This window comes from Elephantulus edwardii, unplaced genomic scaffold (assembly GCF_000299155.1).
Source record: "Elephantulus edwardii isolate Elephantulus edwardi_28Jun2011 unplaced genomic scaffold, EleEdw1.0 scaffold00094, whole genome shotgun sequence".
NCBI classification, from domain to species: Eukaryota; Metazoa; Chordata; class Mammalia; order Macroscelidea; family Macroscelididae; genus Elephantulus; species Elephantulus edwardii.
The window spans coordinates 11396767-11423086 of NW_006399844.1; the positions used below are offsets into that span (position 1 = coordinate 11396767).

The 26320-nt window shown below is 44.3% G+C and overlaps 2 protein-coding genes across 2 annotated transcripts in view; both read right to left on the reverse strand.

Moving 5' to 3' along the window:
• Positions 1-48: 48 nt before the first annotated feature.
• RILP (Rab interacting lysosomal protein) lies at positions 49-4375 on the reverse strand. Its single transcript, XM_006891094.1, has 9 exons — positions 4148-4375; positions 3983-4076; positions 3790-3896; positions 3468-3701; positions 3092-3237; positions 2718-2840; positions 1092-1175; positions 722-813; positions 49-116 (listed from the first exon to the last, which is right to left on the reverse strand). The coding sequence occupies exons 1-9, from the start codon at positions 4373-4375 to the stop codon at positions 49-51; spliced, it is 1176 nt and encodes a 391-aa protein (XP_006891156.1).
• A 910-nt stretch (positions 4376-5285) lies between these two features.
• PRPF8 (pre-mRNA processing factor 8) overlaps positions 5286-26320 on the reverse strand; it is a 32079-nt gene continuing 11044 nt past the window's right edge. Inside the window, exons 22-42 of the mRNA XM_006891020.1 lie at positions 26102-26312; positions 25811-25927; positions 14775-15022; positions 14479-14658; positions 14132-14267; positions 13859-14028; positions 13568-13697; positions 13315-13461; positions 12943-13103; positions 12357-12548; positions 11068-11305; positions 10749-10877; positions 9130-9243; positions 8874-9047; positions 8395-8588; positions 7454-7693; positions 7228-7369; positions 6418-6558; positions 6127-6266; positions 5837-6039; positions 5286-5604 (exon numbers count right to left, since the gene is read on the reverse strand). Of these exons, the coding sequence (XP_006891082.1) occupies positions 5450-5604; positions 5837-6039; positions 6127-6266; positions 6418-6558; positions 7228-7369; positions 7454-7693; positions 8395-8588; positions 8874-9047; positions 9130-9243; positions 10749-10877; positions 11068-11305; positions 12357-12548; positions 12943-13103; positions 13315-13461; positions 13568-13697; positions 13859-14028; positions 14132-14267; positions 14479-14658; positions 14775-15022; positions 25811-25927; positions 26102-26312 (3562 nt within the window). The 3' untranslated portion in view covers positions 5286-5449. The remainder of the gene's footprint in view (positions 5605-5836; positions 6040-6126; positions 6267-6417; positions 6559-7227; positions 7370-7453; positions 7694-8394; positions 8589-8873; positions 9048-9129; positions 9244-10748; positions 10878-11067; positions 11306-12356; positions 12549-12942; positions 13104-13314; positions 13462-13567; positions 13698-13858; positions 14029-14131; positions 14268-14478; positions 14659-14774; positions 15023-25810; positions 25928-26101; positions 26313-26320) is intronic.

A 26320-nucleotide genomic window follows, 5' to 3' on the forward strand; every position in this document is an offset into this window, starting at 1 on the left:
ATGAGGCACCTCCCTGAGAGGTGGGTTTGTGTTGAAAAGTCTAGACACTCATGAAATGTGAAATGAAAGGAAAAGGAAGGTCAGCGGGCAGGATGGAGCAGGGGCTTGAGGAACTGGTGTTAGAGTAGAGAAGGCTAGAAAACCAAGAGACAGGTCCCTGTGGGGGTGGGAGCCTCGGCTTTCCATTAGGACTTAATCCCAGGGTGAGGAAGGAGCTGAGAGAAGCTTCCTTAACCAGTGACTGACCACAGAGAGCCTGGCTCTCACAGAGCTGGGAGGTTAGAGACAGATCACTGACAGAGAGACAGACATGGCATGGTTCTTGAATATTGTTTTATGAACATTTGCTTTATTACATTAACTCAGGTCATTTGTACAAACTCCAGGGAGGTAGTCAGTTCTCTTTCATGGATGGGGAAACCGAGACTCAGATAAAAAGTACTTTGATGTGGCCCAGACATTTGGAGAAGGGATGTGAGAAAGGAAAGTGGGCTGAGCACCTCCATGAAGCCAGGGCTCTCGGGCCAGAATCACAGAAGGGCCTTGGATACTGCTGGGGAGGAAGGAGCTTCCTTCTTATTTGAGGTCACAACTCCATCCACAGCCAGACTTCAAACTCTGGGGGGCCCTTGGGTCAGCTGAGGCCCCCAAATCAAGGCCATTAATGTAGAGCAAGTCAGAGTCAGTCAGGAGCTGGGTTCCAAGAGAGGTTGTTGTGAGTCTTCCTCTTCTCCCCGTTGCTTGCTAGGTGTGGGGCTGCTGGTCCCAGCTTCAGGGCCCTCTGCTCCACCCTTGTGATACCACAGGCCAAAGCTGGGGGCAGACCCAAGAGGGGCTCTGAGCAGAAGTCAAGGATGCTAACTGCGCTGGGGCGGCGGGTGTTGACAACAGCTGGGGAAAACAGCAGGGTGAGGTGCTGGGGAGATGAGGGAATGCAGGAATAAAAGGCCGATGCGCGGTGAGAGCTCAGAATAGGAGAGTTGGTGAGGTGGGTAGGAGATGCTGAGTAAAACCTGGTGGGACCCCTTTACCCCTACACTCCTGCCCCTTGTTTTGCCCTGCCCCTGCCCCTTTCCCTTGCCCTGACATACAAACTTTGTATTCTGGATTCAGGAAGTGGAAGTTGGTTTTCCTTATCACTGGGGCGCAGGATCCATGAGTTATCCTCATCATCACTGAGGCAGAGAGAGGAGACATAAAAGCCATTTAAAAGGACCATGAGGGAGAGAGGAGCCCAGTTCACACCAGCCTGCTGTGCAGCAGACAGAACAGGGTGGCTGCAGGGCATCCAGTGCTGGAGAGAGGAGATACTGAGATGAAAGATAGCTATCATGAGGTTTTAATTTAGTCTGACAGACAATAGGTTTCTGACAAGGCTATGGTTTCAGACTCACTCCTCTGATAACAAACAAATTAACCCAAAGCAAGAATAAAATAAAATAAAAAAAAGAATGTGAGGAAGTAGGGTAAGAACAAGGTTGGACTCAAGAACAGTGGCAGATTCAGCAGAGGAGTTGCATAGTGGTTTGAAGATGACAAGCGTAGGGAATGATCAGGCTCAAGGTGGAGCAGCAGGCTCAGGATGGAGGAGGTGAAGGAGGCTTGGGATGGAGGAGCAGGTTCAGACCAGAGGAGCAGGGTCAGGATGGAAGAGCAGAGCTCAGGGTGGAGGAGCAGAGCTCAGGGTGGAGGAGCAGGGTCAGGGTGGAGAAGCAGAGTCAGGGTGGAGGAGCAGAGCTCAGGGTGGAGGAACAGGGTCAGGGTGGAGGAGCAGGGTCAGGGTGGAGGAGCAGGGTCAGGGTGGAGAAGCAGAGTCAGGGTGGAGAAGCAGAGCTCAGGGTGGAGGAGCAGGGTCAGGGTGGAGGAGCAGAGCTCAGGGTGGAGGAGCAGGGTCAGGGTGGAGGAGCAGGGTCAGGGTGGAGGAGCAGGGTCAGGGTGGAGGAGCAGGGTCAGGGTGGAGGAGCAGCAGCTTAGCAGGCTCTAAGGTGACTAGGACAGGTGAGCAGGCCGAGACAATGACAGGCTAGGTCAGCAGGCTAAGCAGAATGATGGAGGCGGAGGAGAGAGAGAAGATAAAACCAAAACCAAATCCATTGCCACTGAGCCAATTCTGATTCATAGGGACCCTGTAAACCAGAGTACTGCCCCACAGGGTTTTCTAGACTATAATTTTTATGGAGAGAGCTCTGGTGGCCTAGTGGCAAGAAGCTGCGCTGCAGTCCCCAACGTACGCAATTTGAGGCCACCAACTGCTCTGTGGGAGAGAGATGGACAAACACCTGCTGTGCGATTAACTGCCTCCAAAAACTTGCCAGAAGGTCAGCTATCAGTCAGTTCCAACTCCACAGTACACAACAACAACAACACTCTTTATGGAGGGAGGGGGCTCCGGTAGCCTAGTCTGTTGGGAGTTATACTGCTGACTTCTCTGGCAGTTCAAATCCATCAGTGGCTGTGAGGGAGAAAGATGGGTTCTCTGCTCTCAGGTGATGTACTGCCTTAGAAACCCACTGGATGGTCAGTTAGGAGTCAGTTTCACCTTGACGGCAATGAGTTTGAGTTTTTTCATCTTTCTGAAAGCAGCATACTGTATATTTCTTCCAAGGAACGACTGACTGGTTAGTTTGAACTGTTGACTTTTTAGTTAGTAGCTGAGCACTTTAATCACTGTACCCCTGGAGCTCCTTCCAATACAGACAAAAGGGCAGGGGGTTTACCTGCTCTCTGCTTCCTCTGGGGTCCCCAACATCTTCGCCTTGATCTTCTTACGCTGCTTGCGGACAGCCACCTTCATGGCTTCCAGCAGAAGCCCAGGCACCCGGTGATCTGAGAGCAGCTCCCTAGAGGCGACAGAGAGGGGCAGTGGAAAGTAATGGGGGCGATTCTAGGGAGAATTCCTTGGCTGAAGCTGCTGTCTCCCACGACCTCTGTGCTGCCCCCTCCCATCCAGGTGAAGGAGGGCAAGGGTTTCCGACTCATCTTTCTAGTAAACAGGTCAATGAGCTGAGGAATGAAGTGGGATGATGAGAAGCCGGAGAACGGATGTGTGTGAGGTCTCCTTGGAAGTCCAGGCCCTGCCCAGCCCCCTCACCTCTGGAAATAGGCCAGCTCCTCCTTCAGCAGGAATACATTGGCTTTGAGTTCATTCCGCTCCTGAAGAATCTGCTTAACCTCCTCTCTACTGAAGCCACACGGGCCTACCTCGGGGGGAGTCCCCGGATGCTGAGGAGCATCTGCCTGCAGTACAGGGTTGGTCAGTGGGCAGTCAGAACAACACTAGGAAGTGACTGGCAGAGAAATTTGGAGTGCAAAGGTAGATGGCAGTTTAGTATTCTGGCTGAGAAAGTGCAGGGAGGTCGGTTAGGGGCACAAACTTGTGTGCTACCTTCCAACTTCCCAGTGGCAATCTTTCCCGAGTACCCAGATGCTGTGAGTACTGGCCCCTGCTGAGGGTGTCATGCACTCACTAGGTCCTCAGGAATCTCTGTAGCTCCAGCTCTGGGGGTCACCGGTTCAGGCTCCTGCCTCTGCTGACACCTGGCTTTTGGCTGCTCGGGCGCCACCAGCCCTGGGGACTCTTGGCCCTGCAGCTCCTTCTCGGCCTCTCGGTCCCTAACCTTGCGCAGCTGCGTCTGCACAGCCGCCAGCTTGTGCCGCAGCTCGGCGTTCACCACCAGGAGGCGGTGCAGCTGCTCCTGCAACTGTGGGCGGAACAGGAGGTGGTGGCTGGGGGGGGTGGGCCGCTGAGAGGCTGAGGTCCCCGCCCCGTGCCCGTCGCCGCACCCTCACCGCCTCGGTCTCCTGGCTGCGCTGCAGTAACTCACGACTGTGCGCCCGGAGCTCGTCCCGCTGTCTGTCCGTCACCTCCTTGAGCTGTCGTAGCAGAGCGCGCTCCTCTGGAGAAGGGATTCTTAGCATTCTTAGCGGCAGCCCGTGGGACCAGAGTCCCCAGCCCACCCTGGTCACGGCCGCCTGCACTCACCCTGCGGCCCACAGTGCTGCTCCCTGCGAAGGCGCTCGTTCTCCTCCCGTAGCCGCCTCAGCTCCTGTTCGGCCAGCTGTGCGGAGACCTGCAACTGGAGAGGCCAGGGCTCGGGGTTAGACTGCCGCCGACCTGCAGGTGGCGAAGGGAACGACAGTGACTCACCGAGTCTGGCGCAGGCCCCACCGCAGCCTTTTCCAGGAGCTCCAGGGCCCGCACCACGAGCGGCACCAGCCCGCTTGCTGCCTCCGGCCCGAAGCTCCGCGCCAGCTCTTGGAGCTCAGTGCCCAGGGCTCCCGCCAGGTGATACACAAGCTCGGCCACCGACCCCGAACCTGCGGCCATGCGAGGCCTCAAGCCGTGGCCGCCAGAGTCTGCCCTCTGGGAATCCATTTATCCCCCAAGGGCCTCGCCCCCGCAGCTGCAGCAGGGAAAAGCCACTCAGTTCCCGCCCAGGAAGCAGTTTAGGGTTGTGGAGGGAGGGGGAGGAGCAATTAAGCAATAGTAGAAGAGTTGGAGAGGCTCCTGGGCTCCAGGACCTTGTCCTTTTTAACCCCAAGGTCACAGGAAACAGGGCGGACAACTTCCAGCCAGGCTGCTGAGAGCTGAGAGGGTCAGGGCTACAAATGGTCACTTCAGTCAAGCCTCCCCCACAGTGCCCTGGCCAGGCTCCACCCCTGAGTGGGAATCACGGGGCTGACTTGCCTGCCAACCCCTCCAGGCCAGAGGTGAGGCAGGGTGTCACTGGCACCCGGGCAGCCAGAGCAGCCCTCCACATTGGCCACCTGTGTGCCTATTTCTCTAATAGATACTGAAACCTTAAGGGACCAGGTGGGGCATCACAGCTGCAAATGGCAAGCCAAGTTCACAGGCTGGAAAGAGCAGCAATAGCTCCAAGACATGCTGAAAATGTGGTGATGGATTTGTATTTTGTGACAACAGGGTTTTTTTTAATTTTTTTGTTTGTTTAGTTATTTTTTTGTGTGTTCCATCAAATCAGACCTGACTGGTACCGCAAGAGATTGCCCTGCCTTCTCCAGCACAGCATCTGGTGGATTTGGACCCCACACCTCTGGGATTGTAGTGCAGCTTCTTGCCAGGAGGCGACCAGAGCAGAGCTCCTGTGGCAACAGGGTTATAAGTCTTAAAGTCAACTCCACTAGAAGCTCTCTAGTCCCACAGTTCTGACCAGAGGGCTCTGCCCCATCAAGGCACCTGGATGGGAACAAGCCCAGCCCAGCCTCCCAACAAACACCCGCCACACATAACTCGAACCAGAAAACGAAAAAGAAAAACCAACTACTCCTATTTATACAAAATTTATTATTACACAGTTTAGGATCACAGGACAACAACACAAAAACAAGCACAAGAAGGAGAAAAGAAGCTGCTGAATGTCACCAGCCTGTCTGTGGGGCTAAAAGGCTCCAGCTTTTGGGGAGTCCAAAGCAGGAGGTGAGGAAACAACTAGGCATAGAGGTCCTCCCGGTCCGCAGAGTAGACCTCACCCTCTTGTAACAGGGCAAAGTTGAGAAAGTGGGAGGGTCTGTGCACCTCATGGTAAAACTCTTTGGGGTTTGCCAGCTGTAGCTCATACTTCATGTTGGGATCGTGCCGTACACCTTGGGAAGAAGGAAACATCAAATGTGACCAACAGGTCCACGGGCTTTACCCCACCAGGGACTGAGGCACCTCCAAGGTCTCTTTAGTTGTTTTTCCTCAATTTTATTTATTTCTTTATTTTCAATTAAACCTCACCCCTCAGCTACTCCCTTCCCCACCTCCAAGTTTTAAGGATAAAGACCTAACCCCATCCCATCCCATGTTCTCTCAATAACCCTGCTCCTTACTTACCCATAAAGTTATAGTTCCATGAGGACTGGGCAGGGACCATAAAGAAGCCAAGGAAACGATCTGACAACAGCATCTGAACCCTCTCATAGTGGGAGGGCAAGTAGCCCTTGGGGTTGTTGCCCTTGTCTGTGTTCTGGCGACCCCATTCATAGCCACTGGGGGTCAGCTTGTAGGCTGTCAGGGTGCAGGAACCTGGCGTGAAGCTGGGGGAAGGATAAGCAGAGTCAGTTCAGGCCACCGTTCTAGGTCTGGCTTACAATGCCCACCTCCCACACTTCCTGCAAGCCCACCTGCAAGTGATGATAATGGTTTTCTCGCCATCCCAGGATGGATTGTCAGCCATGATCTTGGCATGGGTAGTGACATCCTGGGGTGACAACTGGGGAGACTCATTGGGTTGAGTGTGGATCCAACCTAAGGGCTCCATCTCCTGTAGACCAAAAGCAATGGAGAGTAGTTTAGAATTCTACTTCCAGACGGGAATTTCCAAACCCAGGTTTATTTGCCTGCCTTCTTCCCTCCATCATCCTCACAACAAGAAGCCCTAGTTCCTCACCCCAAACACTATCACCACCTTATACCTTGAGGTACTCGTGCTGGGGCAGCTGGCCAGGCAGATGCACAGTCTGATGAGTGCCCCACTGTGGAACCATCACGATGCAGCGGATTTCCTTCACCTGAGGGTTATCTGGTGGGCTCACCCCGTACAGGTACCCTGCAATCTAGAGACAAAGGGGCCAGGGCCAAATTGAGTACCTACCTGGTGTCTCAGCATTGGCTGTTAACTTTGCTTCACAGCTCAGTGTAGTGTCACAAGCTGAATACATCTGTATAACCAGCACTGGCACCAACAAATTAAGAGAGTACTTTTCTTAAGCACCTATGAGATAATGTCTTCAAATTCACCAACCAAATGGCTGCAAAGTGGTGTTTAACAAAAATATTTCCCTGGTTACTATAAAAGCGAAGTATCTTTTCACATTATATTGGTTATCTGTAGTCCCTTTTCTAAAATATCTTTCTGTATTCTTTGCCTATTCTTCGTTATCTTTATTGTCTTCTGAGAATTCTATTTTAAGTGCTAATCTTGTCTCTTAGTTATGTTAATATTTGTCCTTTTTCTGGCTTGGCTTATCTTTTAGTGTTCCTTATCGCACACAAATTATTAATTATGATCATGGTTATGCGCTTTGTGTTTTAAGAAGGCCATCCCAAAAGGAAAGTGGTACACACACAGTTCTAATGCTCTACACCTAGTTTTTTTACATTCAGACCTTTCCATCACCAGTATTTTATTAACTGCGAGTTGTGTGAGGCAGATTTCTAGCCTTCTCCTTCCAGCTATCTAAATAGATTTATTTGTCCGTGGTAAACTGAATACACTCACTCACTTGGGCCCGAAGGTCAGATATGCAGATGAACTTCTTAAGCACATTTTTGGGAAGGATATAGGTGTAACCAGTCTCCTTGATGTCATCGGATGAAACATAAATGTGATTGGTCCTTAGGTGCAAATTGGCAGCAGAGATGGCCCTAGAAGCAAGAAGGGATTATCAGCATTCCTCAGTTCAAGCACCAGGACATCTTCTTTCCCAGCCCTCCTGCCCTTTTCAGTACCTGACTCTCCATTCAGTCTTGGATGAGAATGTCTGGGTCTCATAATTGCTGGTGGTGGAGGTGATTATCTCATCACCATGTTTGTTGACAGTGCGCGTCTGCGTCGCAGTCAGCTGTGACTGCTCCTTGGTCTGCTTCTCGATCTCAGCTATCTGCTGCCGCTGTTGTGAGGGGGCCGAGATCTCCATGCCCAGGATGATGTCTCGAATTTCTGACTGTGTCAAGGATGCCACATTCACACTGTGGGGGACAGCATGTGTCACCACAAGTCTCCCTCGTGGAATCCCTCAGTCATTTCTGTCTCAATGACAAGTCTTTAACTCCTGCACTAGACACTCCTAAAGAAAGCAGAGATGCTCCACTACTTACATAGTCCCTCACTTTCCGGACAGGAGGACACCGCCTGTGGACCTCTCAGCTCAAGCCTGCTCAGCATTCCCACCTCCTTTCCCCAAAATGCCCTGGCACAGGACAATTCTCTAAAACACTGGTTCTCAGCCACAGCCAACATTATTACTCTAGGGGTATTTGAAAAGCTATGGAAAATTTTGGTTGCCATAAGAGGAAGGATGGGTGGAGGGGTGGGCACAGAGGAAAATGTGCAACAATGAATGAATGGAAATCCAAAGTCTCTAAAACTTTCATTAAAATTTCAATTTAAAAAAATTTTATCAGTGGAAAGATCCTTAAAAAGAAAAAAAGGAAGGATATGAAGGAAAAGGAGAGTTTGGGAAGAGATGTCCAAAACAGTCACAATAGTGCCAGATAATCAGACTGACGGCCTGAAACAAGGGTTATCTCCTGTTCTATTTAAGAAACTGCCTACATTTTCTCTACAGGCAGCTCTAGATAAACTTCTGGGCCTGCAGGTCTAAAAAAAAAACCCAGAAACCACATATTGAGCCACCCATGCTTTTGGATCTTCCACCATCACCACTCACTTGTTTTTCTTGCCATAGTCGGCCAAGATCAGATCCTTGAGCTGCACCTCCACCTTGATCCATTCTTCATCAGTCAGTGTGGGCCAAATGTGATGTGGTTCTGTAATAGTTGTCTTGTCTGGCTTTAGGATCACCTTTGCCCGGTCATTGTTTACATGCAGGGCACGCAGAATCAGGATGAGACGAGAGAATGCCTGGGAAGAGGTAGGGGAGAGTGAGGAGAAGTCAGCCACTTGAGACTCTTTTCTTTCTTTACCCTACAGGGCCTGATTGCCATGAATGAATTCCAAACCATAAAGCCCAACCACCACTATGAACAAGTCATCCACACATGCAGAGCAATCTTTTTCCTCATCTATGAGCTGAAGATTTGAAAACTTTCTTTAAGGGTGTTATGGGGAAAGCAAAAACACAGGATCTCCTCCTGACTCCAAACCCAGCCCTCTTAGAGTAGACCTCCTCCTGAGGTGGCTTTATACCGTGTAAGATGAGATAGTCTTCAGCCAGTCATCATACAGGTTGAAGAGAACCATCTGAGGCTCAGTAGCTTTAAGAATAAGGTCCCCAAACTTCTCCACCTTGAGACAAGCCTGGAAGGGGAGTTGGAGCTCCGATCCCTTGATCACAATATTAGGGAAGTCCAGCAAGTGCACCTAAGATGGGATCAAGTACAAGATGAGAAAGAGAACCTAGAGGTCTTAGCTCTCTTTTGTTCAAATTTTCCCTCTCTCTCACCTCCAGGGGATCCAGCATGCCCTTTCTGGTCACGATGATCTGCTTGGGCTGTTCCTCCACAGGCAGAGAACGGATCAAAGCAGCCACTTCTTCAGCTGTTTTCCATTTCGCCAACTGAAACACAACAGAGAGAATATGAAAATTGCATCTTCATGCCCCTAGATAAGCCAAAAGAAATGATCCTAGTTTTAAAATAATAAAATAATGTGTTACTGAGTGTTAGGCACTGCAGGAAATACAGGAAGTTATCAAAGGGCTTTGCCCAAAAACAATTTTCAATTTAGCAGACCAGACAAAATTCCTACAAGAAGATATTACAAGCTGGTATATACATGCTAAACTGGCAAGTGCACACATGTAAATATATGTATATGTGTGTGCATGAGTATCAGGAATCCAGAGTTTAAAGAAATTAAGGCCACTAGGATCATTAACAGCTGCAAAAAAATTGGATCTTAACATTAAGAATGCAAATTGTTAAGTGCGGCAATGAATGAATGGAAATCCAAAACCTCTGTAAATGTCTATTAAAATTAGTAAGAATAAAAAAAAAGAATGCAAATTGTTATCAGAAATGCAAAGGGTAGGAATAAAAAGAATAAGTTAGGGGGAGCTCTGGTGGCCTAGTGGCAAGGAACTGCAACTACAATCCCAGAGGCGCACAGTTCGAATCCACCAGATGCTCTGCCGGGGAAGGAGGGACAATCTCCTCCTGTACCAGTCAGATCTGATTTGACGGTACACGCACACAAAAATTAAAAACAAACAAAAAAGAATAAGTTAGGTGAAGGGAAAAGCAATATACAATGAGAGGTTAATCAGACATATTAATCATACGTGATGTTCTAAAACAAAACAAATATAAATTAATGAAAAAACAGTATAATTTGTAAAATGATTAAGAGGAGGAGGAAGGGGAATTCATTCTAGAATGAGAAATACAAGCAAAGTCAGATGTAGAAATGAACATCAGGTTTTTGAGATACCAGAACCCTGAACAAATGGCAAGAGGAAGCCTGCTCTAAAGGAAGAGAAAATAGTTGGACAGGTACCACATACCCATTAACAAGAGTCTAGGCAGCGAGAGCTAGCTAAGACAGCAAGGACAGTGCTACCAACGACCTGAGACAAAATCTGGTTGAAGTGATGGCTTAAGAAAATTTGTTCCCTTTAGAAAGATTTTGGAAGCTCTAGTGGCCTAGTGTATAGGAAGCTGTGCTGACAATACAAAAACTATGCTTCTCTAGCGATTCAAATCCATCAGTGGTTCCAAGAGAGAAAGATGGGCAATCTCCTTCCATGTGATTCACACTTTAGAAAACTCAATGGAGGGTCGGCTGAATCAGTTTCAACTCAACAGTAATGAGTGGAGTTTAAGACAAGTAACACAAGCAAGTCAGGAAGCAATCTGCTGACAGGTAGTAAAGAATCTCATGCTCTTCATGCCTCCTATAGAACACTTTTGAAGTTTAGGAAGAAGTCCAAATAATATCAATTTTTCAACAGAGAAAAACAGTAGATAGGTCTATTCATGCTCTCTCTCTCTCACACACACGTACATCCCCAAAAGAACAAGCAGCAGCAAGGTACTACAGTCACACAGTCTTTAACTTGCTTACCTGTCCCAAACGCTTCTGTCCTGCCCACACAGATGTATGGATTATCTTGAGGAAGAGTTGTCCAGTGCGTGGGTTGAAGATGAAGATGGCTCCATTAATGGGTTTGGTTGTCAAGTTCCCTTCAAAAGTCTAAAAGAATTAGGACATTAGTTAACACAGCTAAACACAATCATCCTACCCTCATCCCAACATATACATATATTTCCTCCACTACCCTCTGTCTTCCAAAGGCATACAGATATCCTTTTCTTTTACTTCTTCTTTATCAAATTTTAATGCCCTTTTCTCCCCCCCCCCACCCCTGATTTTTAACACTCACCTTGTGGATTGTGACTCTGTACACATTAGTGTCATCCACAAACCAGATAATCTGGTTGGAGAAGAGTTCACCATAGTTCTGGGAGGACAGATAAGGTTCAGTGGGCTCAGATGAATAGAGCTGTAGCCCTTTGCGGATTCGTTCACGTAACACATACAAGGCAGGATTTGCCTTCATGATCTTGGCCATGGCCTGCTGTATGAGAGGTTTACTGCCTGGGAACCAGTTTCCATAGGCACTGCAAAGGAGGGAAGGGGCAAGAAAAGTTAAGACCAGGATGATAGCCTCAGGAACACAGCAAACTCTGAAAGGAAAGACTGATTTCCCAGAACAAACCCCTGGCCAGGCGGGTAAACCTAGTCATACAGTGTATGTTCATGTGTATATGTTGATGTTGTTGTTGTATACTGTCAAGTAGGAATTGACCCATAGCTATCCCTCTGGCGAGTTTTCAGAGGCAGTTAATCACACAGGAGGAGACTGCCCACCCTTCTCTCAAGAAGTAGCTGGTGGCCTTGAACTGCATGCTGTCAGGACTGTAGTACAGCTTCTTGCCTCTAAGCCACCAGAGCTTCCCTATACACATATATAAAAATAAATAAGGGAACTCTGGTAGTCTAATGGCAAGAAGTTGCACTGCAATTCCGAAGGTGAACAGTTTTGGGTTTGATGTTTGTTGTTTTTTTTAAATTTTTAAAAAAGTTTAATTATTTTTTGTATGTGTACCATCAAATCAGATCTGACTGGTACAGGAGAGTGTCCCTGCTTCTCTAGCAGAGCATCTGGTGGATCCAAACTGCCCACCTCTGGGATTGTAGTGCAGTTTCTTGCCACCAGAGCTCACCTGAAGGTACAGAGTTTTAATCCACCAGATGCTCTGCTGGAGAAGGAGGAGCAATCTCCTCCTCTGCCAGTCGGATCCGATTCCCGATTCGATGGCACCCAACAATTAAAATAAATAAGTAAACATAAACACACACACACATATGTGGGCAAGGAAGAAATCTAATGAAGCAGGGGATAAAATGATTAGCTGCCAAATGGATAAACAAAATATCCATACAATGAGATCTTTTTCAGTCATAAACTACTGAAGTACTAATATATGCTTATAATTTGGGTGAAATGTGAATAAAACTAAGTGAAAACGACCAAAAAACCCAACATATTGTAGGATTCTACTTAAATAAAATGCCAAGTAAATCATACAGGAAGCTGACCAAATGAATAAACATGTGTATATGAAGAATGAAGTGATGGAAAAAGATACACTTCTGAACCCAACTTACCTGTGCAGGTTATAGGCCAGGTCAATGGCAATGAGCACCCCTGTGGGTGAAGGGTAGATGCTCATGTTGTCTGTGGTGTAGTCGAGGAACTTAGCCCGGGCGTAACGTTCAATGTCATGGGAATCATAGTCGCCCCAGCGCAACTGGATGTCAATCCAATACTTCTGAGTGGTGGTGCTGTCCATCACATCCCTGAGGGCAGACAGAGGTCAGAGGTTAAGGCTTCCAAGAAGTCAGAGGTTCAACCTCAGAACTTTAAGAACTCTATTTTTTTTTCTTTAATTATTTTAAAATTTTTTTATATATAATTTTTTTGGTTGGGTTTTTTTATTTTATTAATTTTAATGAACATTTACAGAGATATTGTATTTCCATTCATTCATTGTTGCGAACTCTGCTATTTCTATTAATTATTGCAAAATATTCTCTCTGCCTGTTTCAGAACAGTAAAACCTCCAGAGTTAGCAAACCTGAGGATGCTGAGAGGACCCAGTAGCAATATTGGCTCCAAGTTCAGAAATACAAACATCAATTCTCAAAATAGAACTGCTTTCAGAACAATAAAATTGAGTCATAAAACACTCACTTGGAGTCGGCTAGCAATGAGGGCCGGGAGACAGTCCATTTATAGGAGGCAAAGAGCAGGATATCAGCACAGGATGAGTTCATTTTATAGGACTTTCGGGGGTGGATTGTCTCCTTTTGCACAGTCTCAATTTCCAATGCATCCAGTTCCTGGTCAAATACCTACAGACAAAAGTGGAAAGATTATCAGTGTTGTTACAGAAGCGCACTGAGCAAGGGCTTGTAGAGCTGAATATGACATTGTGGTGCTTGATATCACCTCCAACAAGCTTCATCCTCAGAACTTGTTGGAATGGCTTTCTCATACCAATGAGCAAGCTGACCCAAGTTGTGTTTTGTGTGTGGCCACCCTCTGCCCTGAACTGTAGCCTACCTGACACAAGTCCATAACAATGCTCTCATGAATCTTCTGCCACAAGTGAGCCCGGAAGATCTGGATGAGGGAGATCTTCAGCGTGGGGATCTTTCCATGCATAAAGATACCTGTCAGGTCCAGCTGCACCTGAAAACCTACATACACCTGCCAGGAAAAAGGAAATGTGACATCAGAAACCAAAACCCTTTAAGTGAGAAACTACAGTTTTGTTTTCAGTTCTCAAATTTCCACATCTACCAATAACACTCACATTGGCTCGGTTGATGGTTGGAGACCACCAAAGAGTGAACCTTCGATTGGGAATCTGGTTTAAACCTGATCGCTGAGCATTAGTTAGTTTCTTCCATTTCATAGATTCTTCAAAGCCACTGGCCTTCTCCCTGGGAAGCAGAAGAGTATAGGTGAGGACTTCTCTTGCCATTCTCCAGAGCACTACTGACACAGTATCACTTGTCTGGGAAACAACACAACAGACTCACAGACACACAGAGAATGAGCTCAGGGAATCTTGGTAACATGTATATGACAAGGAAATCCTCACCAGAAAAGCCCCTCCCAGGTAGGGAAGTATGTGCCCTTGAAGAGTGTATGCTCCAGAATGCCTTCCACACCACCCAGGGCCTGGATCATGTCTGTCCGGTAGTTATTTAGGTTCCACAGCTTTCCATCATGCCGCTGGTGTGTCCACCAGAAAGGGTTCTGCTTCAAAACCTAAACAGTGAGGCAGTCACAATCAAGCTTCTGACATACATAAACAGGCCCAAAGATTCTCCTGAAGCAGAGACAAATCTCTCCCACTGCTCACTCAACGGACCTGGTACTGCTTAAAGTCAGTTCGTACACGCCAACCTTTATCATAAGCCAATGTATGTCGGTCCTTCTGGAAAAGGGTGTTGATTCGAGGAATTCCACGATCCCATGAATCTTCCAGATCTTCTAAAGTTAGCCGTCTGCCAAGAAAAAAAAAAGTTTAGAGTCAGATACTTTCTAATACGTGGAGCTCAGGATTCTTTCCTGAACAAAAATGAGAGACAGAAGTAGGCTCTGCCTCGTTGCTTCCATGAAAAACATGACATGCTCTGCACCCCAGCCTTCCTACAGAGCTGAACACTTCCAACTGTCTTTTCCCACCACAGCTACAATGCCCTCATGAATGCCCACCTGTTCTGAGCAATGGCCTCTTGTCTTTTGAGTGCATACTCAGCCCAGACCCGCTGAGAGTCAATGAACTCACTCTCCCATGGTTGTATGTAGCGGTACAGGTTGGGAATCAGTTGGTCTTCCTCGTGGCTCATTCCTGAACGGAAGTGTGTGATACCTACATCTGTCTGCTTAGACCACCTGTTTTGGGAAACATCCAAGATTAAACAGAGTGAAGGGAGGAGAGGGGGAATATCAAAAGCAAAGCTTTCCTCAGGATCCATCAGGGTCTAGCAAAATATTCTGCCATGTAGTACCTGAGGTCAGACTGGGGGATGAGTACGTGGCCCATCGAAAGCATGCCAAGGCCTCCCAATTCCTTAGGGGTGTAGAAGACAACAGGAGGGAAGCGACTTGGCATTTTGGAGTTGAGGCCAATCTTGATACGTGTCTGGATCTTATTCTCACACTTGACCAGTAAGTCCAGCAATTCCTGAGTGTTCACAACAGCCTCCCGAAAGTAGGTCATCAGGCCAATAAGAGCTGTGTTCCACTTATTCACAATCTGAAAGTAGTAAATTAACGATGACTCATGAGAGAGAGAGAAGGCTAAGGACTACTGACAGAGTTAAATTCTCCCTAGTTGTAAAAAAGAACTGACCTGACTTTCAGTCAAATAATAGACTGTCTTATAAAATAAAGATCAACCCACCTGTGAGTAATATACTCCCTTAAACAATCAACTGTATAGATAATTATTTACCTAAAAACCATTATTGGGAGGGCATGCAAGGAAAGGGAAGTTCAATGGAAACAGAAAAAACCAGAATGAAAATACCAAGAATATGTTAATATATTGTGAAAACTAATCAATGGCATAGAACAGTATATAGTAAAATTGTTAAACAAGAATCCAATTTCACTGGAAACACATTTAAAAAAAAAGATGTTTTGTCATTATTCACTTTCACTTCTGACTTATAGTGACCCTGAATTGGGTTTCTGAGGCTCTAAAACTTTATATAAGGAAGCTGTCTTTCATCTACAGAATGTCCAATGGATATGAACCACTGACCTCTAGGTTAGCAGCTCGACACTTGATAATGAATGCCACTGAGGCTCTTTGTTTAGTCATTACAAAACTTAAGCTCACTGCCGTCGAGTCAGACCAACCCATAGCTGACCCTCCAGCAGGTTTTCTAAAGCTGTAAATCATACAAGAGGAGACTGCCCATCTTTTTTCCCAATAAAGGGACCACCTTTGGGTTAGGGGCATGACTCACTACAGACTAAACCACTAAAGCTCCCTAAAAACTATTCTAAATCTTACACTATGCTAGAGAATGTAAAGAAGATGAGCACAATAAAAAAAAAAAACCAAAACACAAAACACCAGAAGATTTTTAAAAGGCAAAAATATAACTTCTGCAAGCAACAAATGCTGGCGAGGTTGTGGAAAACTGGAACCTGTATTCACTGCTGGTGGGAGTGTAAAATGGTGCAACCACTGTGGAAGGTGGTGTGGCGCTTTCTCAAAAAGTTGTAAATAGAGATACCATTTGACCCAGCAATTCCACTACTGGTCATATACCCCAGAGAGACCATAATTGACATCCAAGCAGATATATGCACACCCATATTTATCGTAGCTTTGTTCACAATAGCAAGGAGAGGGAAAACAACCTAAGTGCCCATCAACAAATGAATGGCTAGAGAAGCTGTGGTATATTCACACAATGGAATACTGCACTGCATTAAAAAACAAGGAACTCATGCAGTATTATTCAAAATGGGTGACCCTGGAGGACATTATGCTGAGTGAAATATCTCAGTCACAAAAGGACAAATACTGCATGGTGCCACTAGTGTAAAACAGGACTGATATCAGGGTTGGGGGGAGACTGAGAAAGATGGGTTCAAAAATGTATACTGCATTGAAACAGATGAGGGAGAAAACTGTTTAAGAGGGATATGTGATTAGGTATTTTTGTCATGGCAGGAGTCTAGAGCAAAGACTGCATAATGGAGTGGACCTGGGGGGAGGGATTGTAAAACAATGAAAGAATTTTTCTTTTACTTTTCCGAGAGACGAGTATACTAGGGAGGCGGGGTGGGAGGGGAGAAAAAGGCAACAAATGAATGAATGGAAATTCTAAGTCTCTGTAAAACTATGCAAGCAAAAAAAAAAGTTAACTTCTAGAGATTAATTTGTGACCAAACATATCCAATATACAGATACATTGGGAAAAAAAATTTCACTGGAAAAGACATACCAGTGATTTTGAAGATTTATCAACAGAAATTATAACAAGACCTTTTTATGCACACCCATGTTTATTGTCACTTTGCTCACAATAGCAAAGAGTTGAAAACAACCCAAGTGCCCATCAATAAATGAATAGATAGAGAAGCTGTGGTATATTCACACAATGGAATACTATGCTGCATTGAAAAACAAGGAACTCATGAAATATACAAAATGGGTGGCCCTGGAGGATATTATGCTGAGGGAAATATCTCAGTCACAAAAGAACAAATACTGCATAGTGCCACTGTTGTATAACGGGACTGATACCAGGGTTGGGGTGAGACTGAGAAAAATTGGATAAATTATGTATACTGCATTGAAACAGATGAGGGACAGAACTGTTTAAAAGGGATATGAGTAGCTATTACTATCATGATAGGAGTCCAAACAAAGGCTGCATAGTGGAGTGGACTTGGGGGGAGGGGACTGTATAACAATGAAAGAATTTTTCTCTTCTTTTCAAAAAGAAGAGCAAATTGGGGGGTGGGCGCAGACAGGGAGAAAAAAGTGCAACAATGAATGAATGGAACCCTCAGTCTCTGTAAACTTTCATTAAAATTAATAATATTTTTTTAAAAAAAGGAACCCAAAGCAATAAAGCAAAAAAAAAAAAAAACCAACCCAAGACCTTTTTTAAAAAAACATTCCAGTTAAGCATCTACTTTGCAAATTGGAGTCCTAGTACTTGACTTATGCTTCCATATGATGAACAGACTAGCTGCAACAAGAAGTTTTTACACAAGTAAAAGTGGAGTATACTCATGGCCAGATCTAAAGTGAAAATTATTATTATTTGTGAAGTCTTTTCCCAGAAAATATTCCAAAAAAAAATCCCCAGAAATTTTTTTTAAACCAGTATAAATTAGTTGATAAAGGTCTGCCTTGTTGCTGTTATGTGCTGTCGAGTTGCCTGTATGTACAACAGCTCTGAATCCTGCCCTGTCCTAATCCTGAATCCTGATGTGTTAACTCTAACACATCAAGCCCCATTGTCCCAGTTAATGTATCAATCCATCTCATCCGGGATCTTCCTCTCCTGTGCTGACCTTTCAGGGCATGATGTCCTTCTCCAAGGATTAGTCCCTCCTGGCCACATGCCCAAAGTAAGTGAGACAGAGCTTCAAAATCCTAACCTCCAAAAGAGAAATTTGGCTTGGATCAAATTGCTAAAAGTAACTCAAAATATTAGATGGGAAACTGAGGGGCAGTGAGCTTAGGAGAGTACTAATTCCAATGAAAGTGAGCATGGTTGTACATCTTGAAGATTATAATCAATGACACTGAATTATACATGGAGGAATTGTTCACTTGGGTGTTATGTTTTTCTATGCAAATTCATAACAACCAAAAATATGAATTTAAAAAAGGAAAAAGAAATTCTTTAGTTAGAAGAAAAAACTATCAGATGGAAATCTAGATCTACACAGGAATAAAAACCACAGGAAACAGTAATGTGAGGAAGATATTAAAACATTATTTTTCTAATTTTGCAATTTTGACAAAAGCTAATGTTTGTTTAAAGCAAAAAATAGTAACAATATATCATAAAGTTTACTACACATGTACATTTAAGATTAAATTACCAGTCCATCTATTTTTGTGAGGATTACAAAGAAGAAAACCCTCTAAGGCAGGTTCTATTCTAAAAGTTGCTCTCAGTGCTAATGGACTCAAAGGCAGTTACACTAAACAGGAAAAATGAAACAGTAGCAGCAGTAGCAACAACATACAAAGTTTCAGGCAACCAATTATTAAACAAAATATAACTAATAAGTAATGAGTCGAAAAAAATCATAAAACCATTTAATCTGGTAGAGATCATGAAAAGAGTGGAGAAAAGAAAAGCTGATAAGACAAATGGAAAATAAAGACTAAAATGATAGATGTAAACAATCATATTGCTTTATAACGATATGAAATTTAATGGGAGTGTCAAGTCACTTATAAAGCAAACACTGTAAAAACAGACTTCAATGTTTTTTAATTATGAAGATATAAATTAAAAATAAGACAATCAGATCCGATTCAAGAGCACACAGTTAAAAAAAAAAGAGTGGGAAAAGATATCCATTAACACAAAGCAAACAAAGCTGGAGTGGCACAAACTACTAATACTAGTCAAAGTGGACTTCAGAGCTAAAATTTTTACTAAGAATAATAAGGGGCCTTTCCTAGTAACAGTGATGTCAATTCATCAAGAAGACAATCTAAACATATAAGCAGAGTTTCAAAATACAGGAAGCAAAAAATACACACTTGAAAGGAGAAGTAAATCAAACTATAATTTTAGTTGGCAATGTCCAATATTCCTAAGTAACCAGTTTGTGGACAAAAGAAGTCTGAGAACATAAAGAGTATTTTCTGGGCAGTTACCAAAGTGAAAGATCATGTTGGCTGGACTTATCACAGAAAAGTCTTGAGCAGTATTTTTCAGACAGACGGGGAGAAGGGATTACAAAATGTGACAGCTAGTACCAAAACATAAAGCTAGACTGAGCATCTACCTACTTGTGATCAAGGTAAGACATCTACGGCACCTGACTGAGAGAAATCAGGCTCAGGGGTCAGAGGAGAGGATAAAGGCAAATTAAGGCAATCCCAAGCTTACTAAATTTCTCTGATTACTTGGCTTGTACCCCTATCTCCTCTTTCTTTTTTCTTTTTGTTTTTCCAACTCTCAACTTTTTATTTCTAGAGATGAGAACAAATTAACTGTAAATCAGATTATTTTAGTTGAAGTGCGGCGTCCGGATTGGTGGAAGATCTATTAACAATCTGCGTTATGCAGATGACACAACCCTGCTTGCCGAAACTGAGGAGGACCTCATGCACTTGCTGCAGAGGGTCAAGGACTGCAGCCTTCAGTATGGACTGAGGCTCAATGTCAAGAAGACAAAGATTCTCACCACTGGACCAATTGGTAGCATCAGGATGGATGGCGAAGAGATTGAGATTGTTCACAGCTTCAGTTTGCTCGGCTCCACAGTCAACACTCTTGGCACCAGCAGCCAGGAAATCAAAAGACATATCGCAATGGGAAAGTCTGCTGTTAGGGACCTCTCTAAAGTACTCAAGAGCAACGGTGTCTCTCTGGAGACTAAGGTGCGTCTGATGCAGGCCATGGTCTTTGCAATCACTTGTTATGCATCAGAGAGTTGGACAATGACTAGGGAGGATAGAAGGAGACTTAATGCCTTTGAGCTGTGGTGCTGGAGAAGAGTATTGAATGTACCCTGGACTGCCAAGAAAACAGATTCATCCTAGAGAGGGTTAAATCAGGCTACTCTTTGGAGGCAAGGATTCTGGGGCTTCGTCTGACACACTTTGGACATGTTGTAAGGAGACAGGTCCTTGGAGAGGGACATCATGCTTGGTAAAGTGGAGGGACAGCGCAGGAGGGGAAGACCCTCTACGAGGTAGATTGATTCAGTGACTGGGGTAATTGGGATGGGTGTGTCAGAGGCAATGCAATTGGCACAGGATAGAGCAGGATTTAGGGCTGTTGTACATAGGGTCGCTATGAGTCACAAACGACTCAACAGCATATAACACCACCACCATCACCACATGCTTATTTATTTCCTTTGTGATTCCTGTTCCTTAGCTAAGTCTAATAAATGTTTCAGCTCTACTACAAAGTTGCTATTAGGGATGAAGAGAATGGTCATGGGCTTAAGCTTGGACTAGTCTATCAGAAGAGAAGTCAGCACACACCTAAGGCAAGAGTCCTGATGGAATCATCATCAATTAAAGAGTCTAAGAGGAAGAACCCAGATGAAATGGATTAATAATCACTAGAGGCGTGGGGATAGTGTATCTGAGTCAGTGAGACTGGCTCAAGACAGGGCAGGCTTAAGAGCTATTGTACATAACATCATTATGAGTCGCAGGCAACTTGACAGCAAATAACAAGAGGAAGGAGAACCTCAGAGGACAAAAATAAAAACCAGCCACTTTCAGCCCAACTAGAGATTTTCCTCTTATTCAAACATTAAAAGGCCAAGGTATTTTATTACAAAAACTCTTACCTAAAGCCACCGCAGGGAACAAATTCTAATTGGGAACAAGGATGGTGAAGCTTCAACTCACATATTTTGGGCATGGAAGGGATCAGTCCTTGGAGAAGGACATTATGCTTAGAAAGGTGGCAGGTCAGCAAAAGAGAAGAAAACCCTCAACCCTCAATTAGATGGACTAATGCGGCTCAAGGACACTGGGGACGGTGAAGCTGGAACAGGAAAGGGCAGGTTCAGATCAATTGTTCACAAGTCACAGTCCATGCATAAATAACAACAACAATGTGATCTTAATTCCTAGTTCCTTTAAACAATCCCTTTCCAGTTCATGAGCATGATAACTGGATGTTCATGCTTCTGAATGACATGTGCCACCTTTAAACCTTGTTACAACATGGGCACATTACCCATCTGATGTGAAAAAATAAAATAAAATTTTTCTATTTCATTGTGATTTGAATGAAAGTTTATAAAGCAGACTAATCTGTTCTGTATTCATTCAACTACTCAAAACTTGTATATTTATTGAGCTCTGGTGGCTTAGGAATCACACTGCCAACTCAAAGGCACATGGTTCAAATCCACCAGCTGCTCTGTGGGAGAAAAATGGGCATGTCCTTCAGTGTGATTTAACACCTTGGAAAACCCGCTGGAGGTCAGCTGAGTTGGTTCTGACTTGGTGGTACACAACAACATGGTTCAATTAATACATGCATCATTTAATTCAAAGAAGTCCTATCTCCATTTTATAGATGAGAGAACTAAGACTCAGAATAGCTAACTTGCGTAAGATTCCAACTAGTAAATAACGTGACAGAGCTATGAATCAAATACAAGTAAATCCCAGAACCTACACATCTAGCCACTGCAGTAAACTATCTTCTCAGTTTCTGATTTAGACACTAGCCCATTACACAGGCTCTTTAAATCTCATATATCCACTCTTCCCTTCAGCTCTACATTTTCTTTCAAAGCTAATGACGTCTTCCTTCTTTCCCCTCTCTCATCCCAGTGGGCCCCACTGGAATTCAAAAGCCTTGACTTCTTAGTGCCTAACCCCTGACTCTTTCACTTATTCTGTCTGACAATACTCAATCTCAAACCACCGCTGTAATCTATTTGCCTTGTCCATCTGACGCAGAATACCTGAGTGCTGCTAGGAGTAAGTCATGTTCACTTAGTTGTATTCACTTTCTGGAAGTCCACCAGGACCTTGGCACACCTGCCAACTACATCAGTTACTTCAAGAATCCTACTATGCCCTGTCCTCACGTCCACAATACCCCTTGATCCAGCCAAGGCAAAGCTGACAAACTGCTACAACTTTCCACTAATCTATATGTACATCTATCCCAATCACTTTTCTATTAGGCTTAGAAGATGTTGCCTCAGCTTGCCCTTTAACTTTATCCTTAGTGATTCCTCCAGAACACTGCTTTATCAATATCACATTTTCTCTCTTGTATTTCCAACTGTACTGGATCCCTCTTCATTTAAACATGCTCAAGTCACTTTCATTCTAAAAAATACCTGCATTCACTATAGTTTCCTCTAGATGGCATCTGATGTCCTTCCTCCTCTTACTCAAACTGGCAAATAGATTATACTTGCTTGTACACACTTTCTCACTTCCCATAAACCTCACCCACTGCCATGTGGCTTGCATCCCCACTATTTCTGAAACAGCTTTTGCTAAGGTCACCAATGACGTCCTGCCTGCCAAATCCAATGGATACTATTCAGTCCTTATCTAACAACCACGCTTAGGCAACTGAAACCATTAAGCACTTGCCTCAATTCTTGACACTCTCTGACAGCCTTGGCTCCTGTGACCCCAATCTCTCTAGTTCTGGCCACACTACTTCTTGGTGTTCCCCAGGGCTCCAAAATGGTCCTGCTGTTCTTTTAGCTCTTAACACTTACCCTGGGTGATCTCTCTCACTCTTCATTTTTCAACTATCATGTTTATGCTGACAAAGTCCTAAGTCTGTATCTTAATCCCGACCTCTCCTCAATGCTTCAGCCTACTAAGTATCTTCATTTACACATCCCACAGAAGCCTCAACCATCTATAAATGCACTTACTTACTCATACTACTCCTCACTTCCCCTCTCCCCCATCAAAGAAGCAAAATGGGCAAGAGTACATGTGTGGTCCAACACTGACTTAAGACACATACCCAAATTCAGCTATAGCACATGCATAACTTCAGATAAAACTTTACGCACACAGTTTGAGGTAAGAGACACATACACTTCTCAAAAGTGAGAAATACTATATCAATAAGTACTTCCTAAACATCTTGACTCAGACACTTGGGAACCTCAAACTTTACTGGTCTTAAACAAATTGATTTACCTTCCTCCCTGTACCTTCCTGTAGCTTTCCAGTTTGTAGTACTTAGTCACCTGTGCTAACTCAGGTTTGTTTTTTTTTAAGCTGTGGTTCGAAGGCTGTAAACGTTTTTAAAACATTTTATTTTATACTAGTTTAACTTACAAAGTTCGTGTACATTTTTCACACCAGATCTTTCTCCTTTCCTTTACCACCAATCAAATTGTGTGACCCTATGATTAAGCATCCCCCCTCCCCCCTCCTTGGATCCTCATACTCATTCTACAATGGTGTATACACTATTTGTCTTTCTACGACTGAGTTAGTTCACTAAGCATAATGCTCTCCAGTCCCTCCCATGTTAGGTAGTTGTTGATAACTGCTGTCGAGTCACAGGCGACTCATAGTGACCCTATGAACCAAAGTCCTGGATACTTCCTGTTTAACTTTTGTCCTTTCTCCAGGTTCACAGGGTTTCCAGAGGCAAGCTATTGTGGAAGTGGATGCCACTCCTGCTTCCAAGCTTGTTTTAATCGGGAAGTTTCACCAAACACTGTCCACTACAGGTAACAGTATTCGGCTTCACAGCAACGAGTTACCTTTGTACAGCAAGTGGACATACCAGGGTTACACGATCTTTGGCTTGTAATTTTCAAAATCATTACTCCTGCATGCTGCATAGTATTCCACTGTGTGAATGTACCATAATTTCTTAATTCATTCCATTGTGGTTGGGAATTTGGGATGTTTCCATGTTCTTGCTATGGTGAATACTACTGCTATGAACATTAGTGTACAAGTTTCTGTGCCTCAATTCTCCTTTTCTCGGGGTATATTCCAAACAGTAGAATAGCTGAGTCATATGGAATTTCTATGTTCAGCTTTTTGAGGAAACACCAGACTGCCTTCCAGAGTAGTTGTACCATTTTGCAATCCCACCAACAATGTTTAAGAGTTCCTACCTATCCACATCCTCTCCAACATTTATTACTTGGTGCCCTGCTAAATTTTGCCACTCACACTATTTTTTACTCTTTTCCTGACATTTCACCAAAACCAAGGTCTCCTGATTTGACCTACTTACTATGTTATCAAATCTGTTCTACTTTCACTTTTTCCATCATTTTTATATGGGATGATGAAGTGATCTACAAACTTGGTCTTCCACCTTACCTCTCTAAATCCTTAAATCCATCTTCTTTACAGCTCTAAGTGTGATCCATAGAACACAGCAATCTGAAAAGTCACTCCCAAGTGTAAAGGTCCTTAACAAGATTCTCAACAAAACATGCAGTTATAAACCATGACCTGGTTCCTAACTATTGATCCAACCTCACCTCCTGGCATTCACTCCCAACTCCGAACTGTCACCTCACCTCTTACAAAGCCCCACGTGTGCCATACGCCTTACATCTCCCATGCATCTGGCCTAAGGAATGGTCTTCCTCATCATTTGCTTCTTTCTGAAAGCATTTCCTCTCCCTCTCCCAGATGACAGTTGTGTCTCTTATGCACTCATTTCCCAGTAACATAAATGTTTTTTATAAATCCCACATTCTACTATAGTTATCTGACTCTACCACTGGCTCTCAAACCAGTCAGCTCAATGACAAGGGCATGAATACAACGATGTGAGACAGTGGCTATCAGCAAATGCTAATGAATGAGCAATTCTTAGGGTGAATAAACTAACCTAAAAAGACAGTCTTTTTCCTTACACTACACTCCAGTGACCAAGTGGTAAGAAGCTGCGCTGCCAACCCAGCGGCACACAGTTTTAATCTACTAGGTACTCCTCAGGAGAAGGAAGGACAATCTGCTCTCGTGTGATTAACTGCCTCTGAAAACCTGTTGGAAGTCAGTTCTAACTTGATGGTACAACAATATTCTAAGAGGGCATAATCTGGTGGCATAGTCTTACTGTGTGTCTCAAGAGGTTCATATCCACCAGCTATGCTTTGGAACAAAAATGAGTCATTTCCTCATGTGCTAGAAGGTCAGTTCCTATTTGTTGGTAATAAGTTTTTTAGTTTAATACTGAAAAAAAAAATTGTATTGTAAAAGATTTTATGTAAGAAGTATCAACACAATAAAATACATTCTTAACAAGAATCTTACAATGATGTCAGAGGAAAAAGAAAATGTTATCTTAAGGGTTCTTTTAAGAATAACCAAGGTAAAGGCTTTTCAAATGGCAAGAGCACAAATCAACAATTCCTGGACCTATTCTAAATTATAGTTGCTCTGAGCTGGGCCTTTGGAAGCAATCTAATGGAGACTAACAAAGCTAGTTACACTTTCTTTTCAACTGGTACTCTGTACCAACCTCTGAGGGACAAACACGGGCAGTCTCCTCCAAAAAAATCTTAGTTTCAGAAATCTGATGGAGGGTCACTAAGAGTTGGACTCTATTTGATGGCAGTGAGTCTGGGGGTTTTTCTGGTTCTACAATACTGGTGAAAGGGGGCTTTGAATACAAAGGTGCCTTTTTCTTTGTTCAAATCAAAGAATCCAATTTAAAAGTCATTACAACTGCACAAAAAGTGGCTGCAGAATCCTTATATGGCAATCTCTGAAAGTGGCAGAATTGTGATACTCCAAGCTGTCATAAAAAAAGCAGAGGAGAGAAACCCAGGCCAACAAGTGAGAGAAATGAGACAGGAAGAAAACCACAAAGGCAGTTTCCTTACATACCTTGGTAAAGGTGGTGGAGCCAGAGGCCATTAGAATTTGACGCACTCGATTGTGGAAGCGCTGCATTGACTCATCATCCACACGCAAGAAACACTGAGCTGTCCGCTCCTTAGTCACCTAAACCACGAGGCCAAGGTTAACTACTCTCTGGAGCTGCCAAGGAGCAAGGACCAGCTCTGACCACCTCTAAGCCCTGTCCACCCAGCAAGGCTCAAGTAAGAATAAAAAGGTATGCCTCACCCCAACTGAACCCAGGTTTACAGGGAAGGCAACGCCAGCCTCAGGTAGTACCTCATTCTGCAGGTTCCAGACTCCATCCTTGTGGGTGAATTCCTCATAGCTAGTGCGACACTTAGGAAGGATGCGGCACTCAAAGCCACACATGTTGAAAAGCAGGTTGGGGTTGTCTTTACTGTACACAGACACGAAGCTGTTCTCCCATTGAACTGTGGTCACTGACCGTGGCAGACGGTTCTTGATGTCCCAGAACACTGCCCGACCCCTGCCCAC

Coding starts and splice junctions, on each gene's coding strand:
- RILP (XM_006891094.1), bottom strand. CDS start 4,375: ATGGATTCCCAGAGGGCAGACTCTGGCGGCCACGGCTTGAGGCCTCGC. Junction 2,841..3,091: donor GAGCTGGCCTATTTCCAGAG/GTGAGGGGGCTG, acceptor TGTCGCCTCTAG/GGAGCTGCTCTCAGATCACC. Junction 814..1,091: donor GAATCCAGAATACAAAGTTT/GTATGTCAGGGC, acceptor GTCTGCCCCCAG/CTTTGGCCTGTGGTATCACA.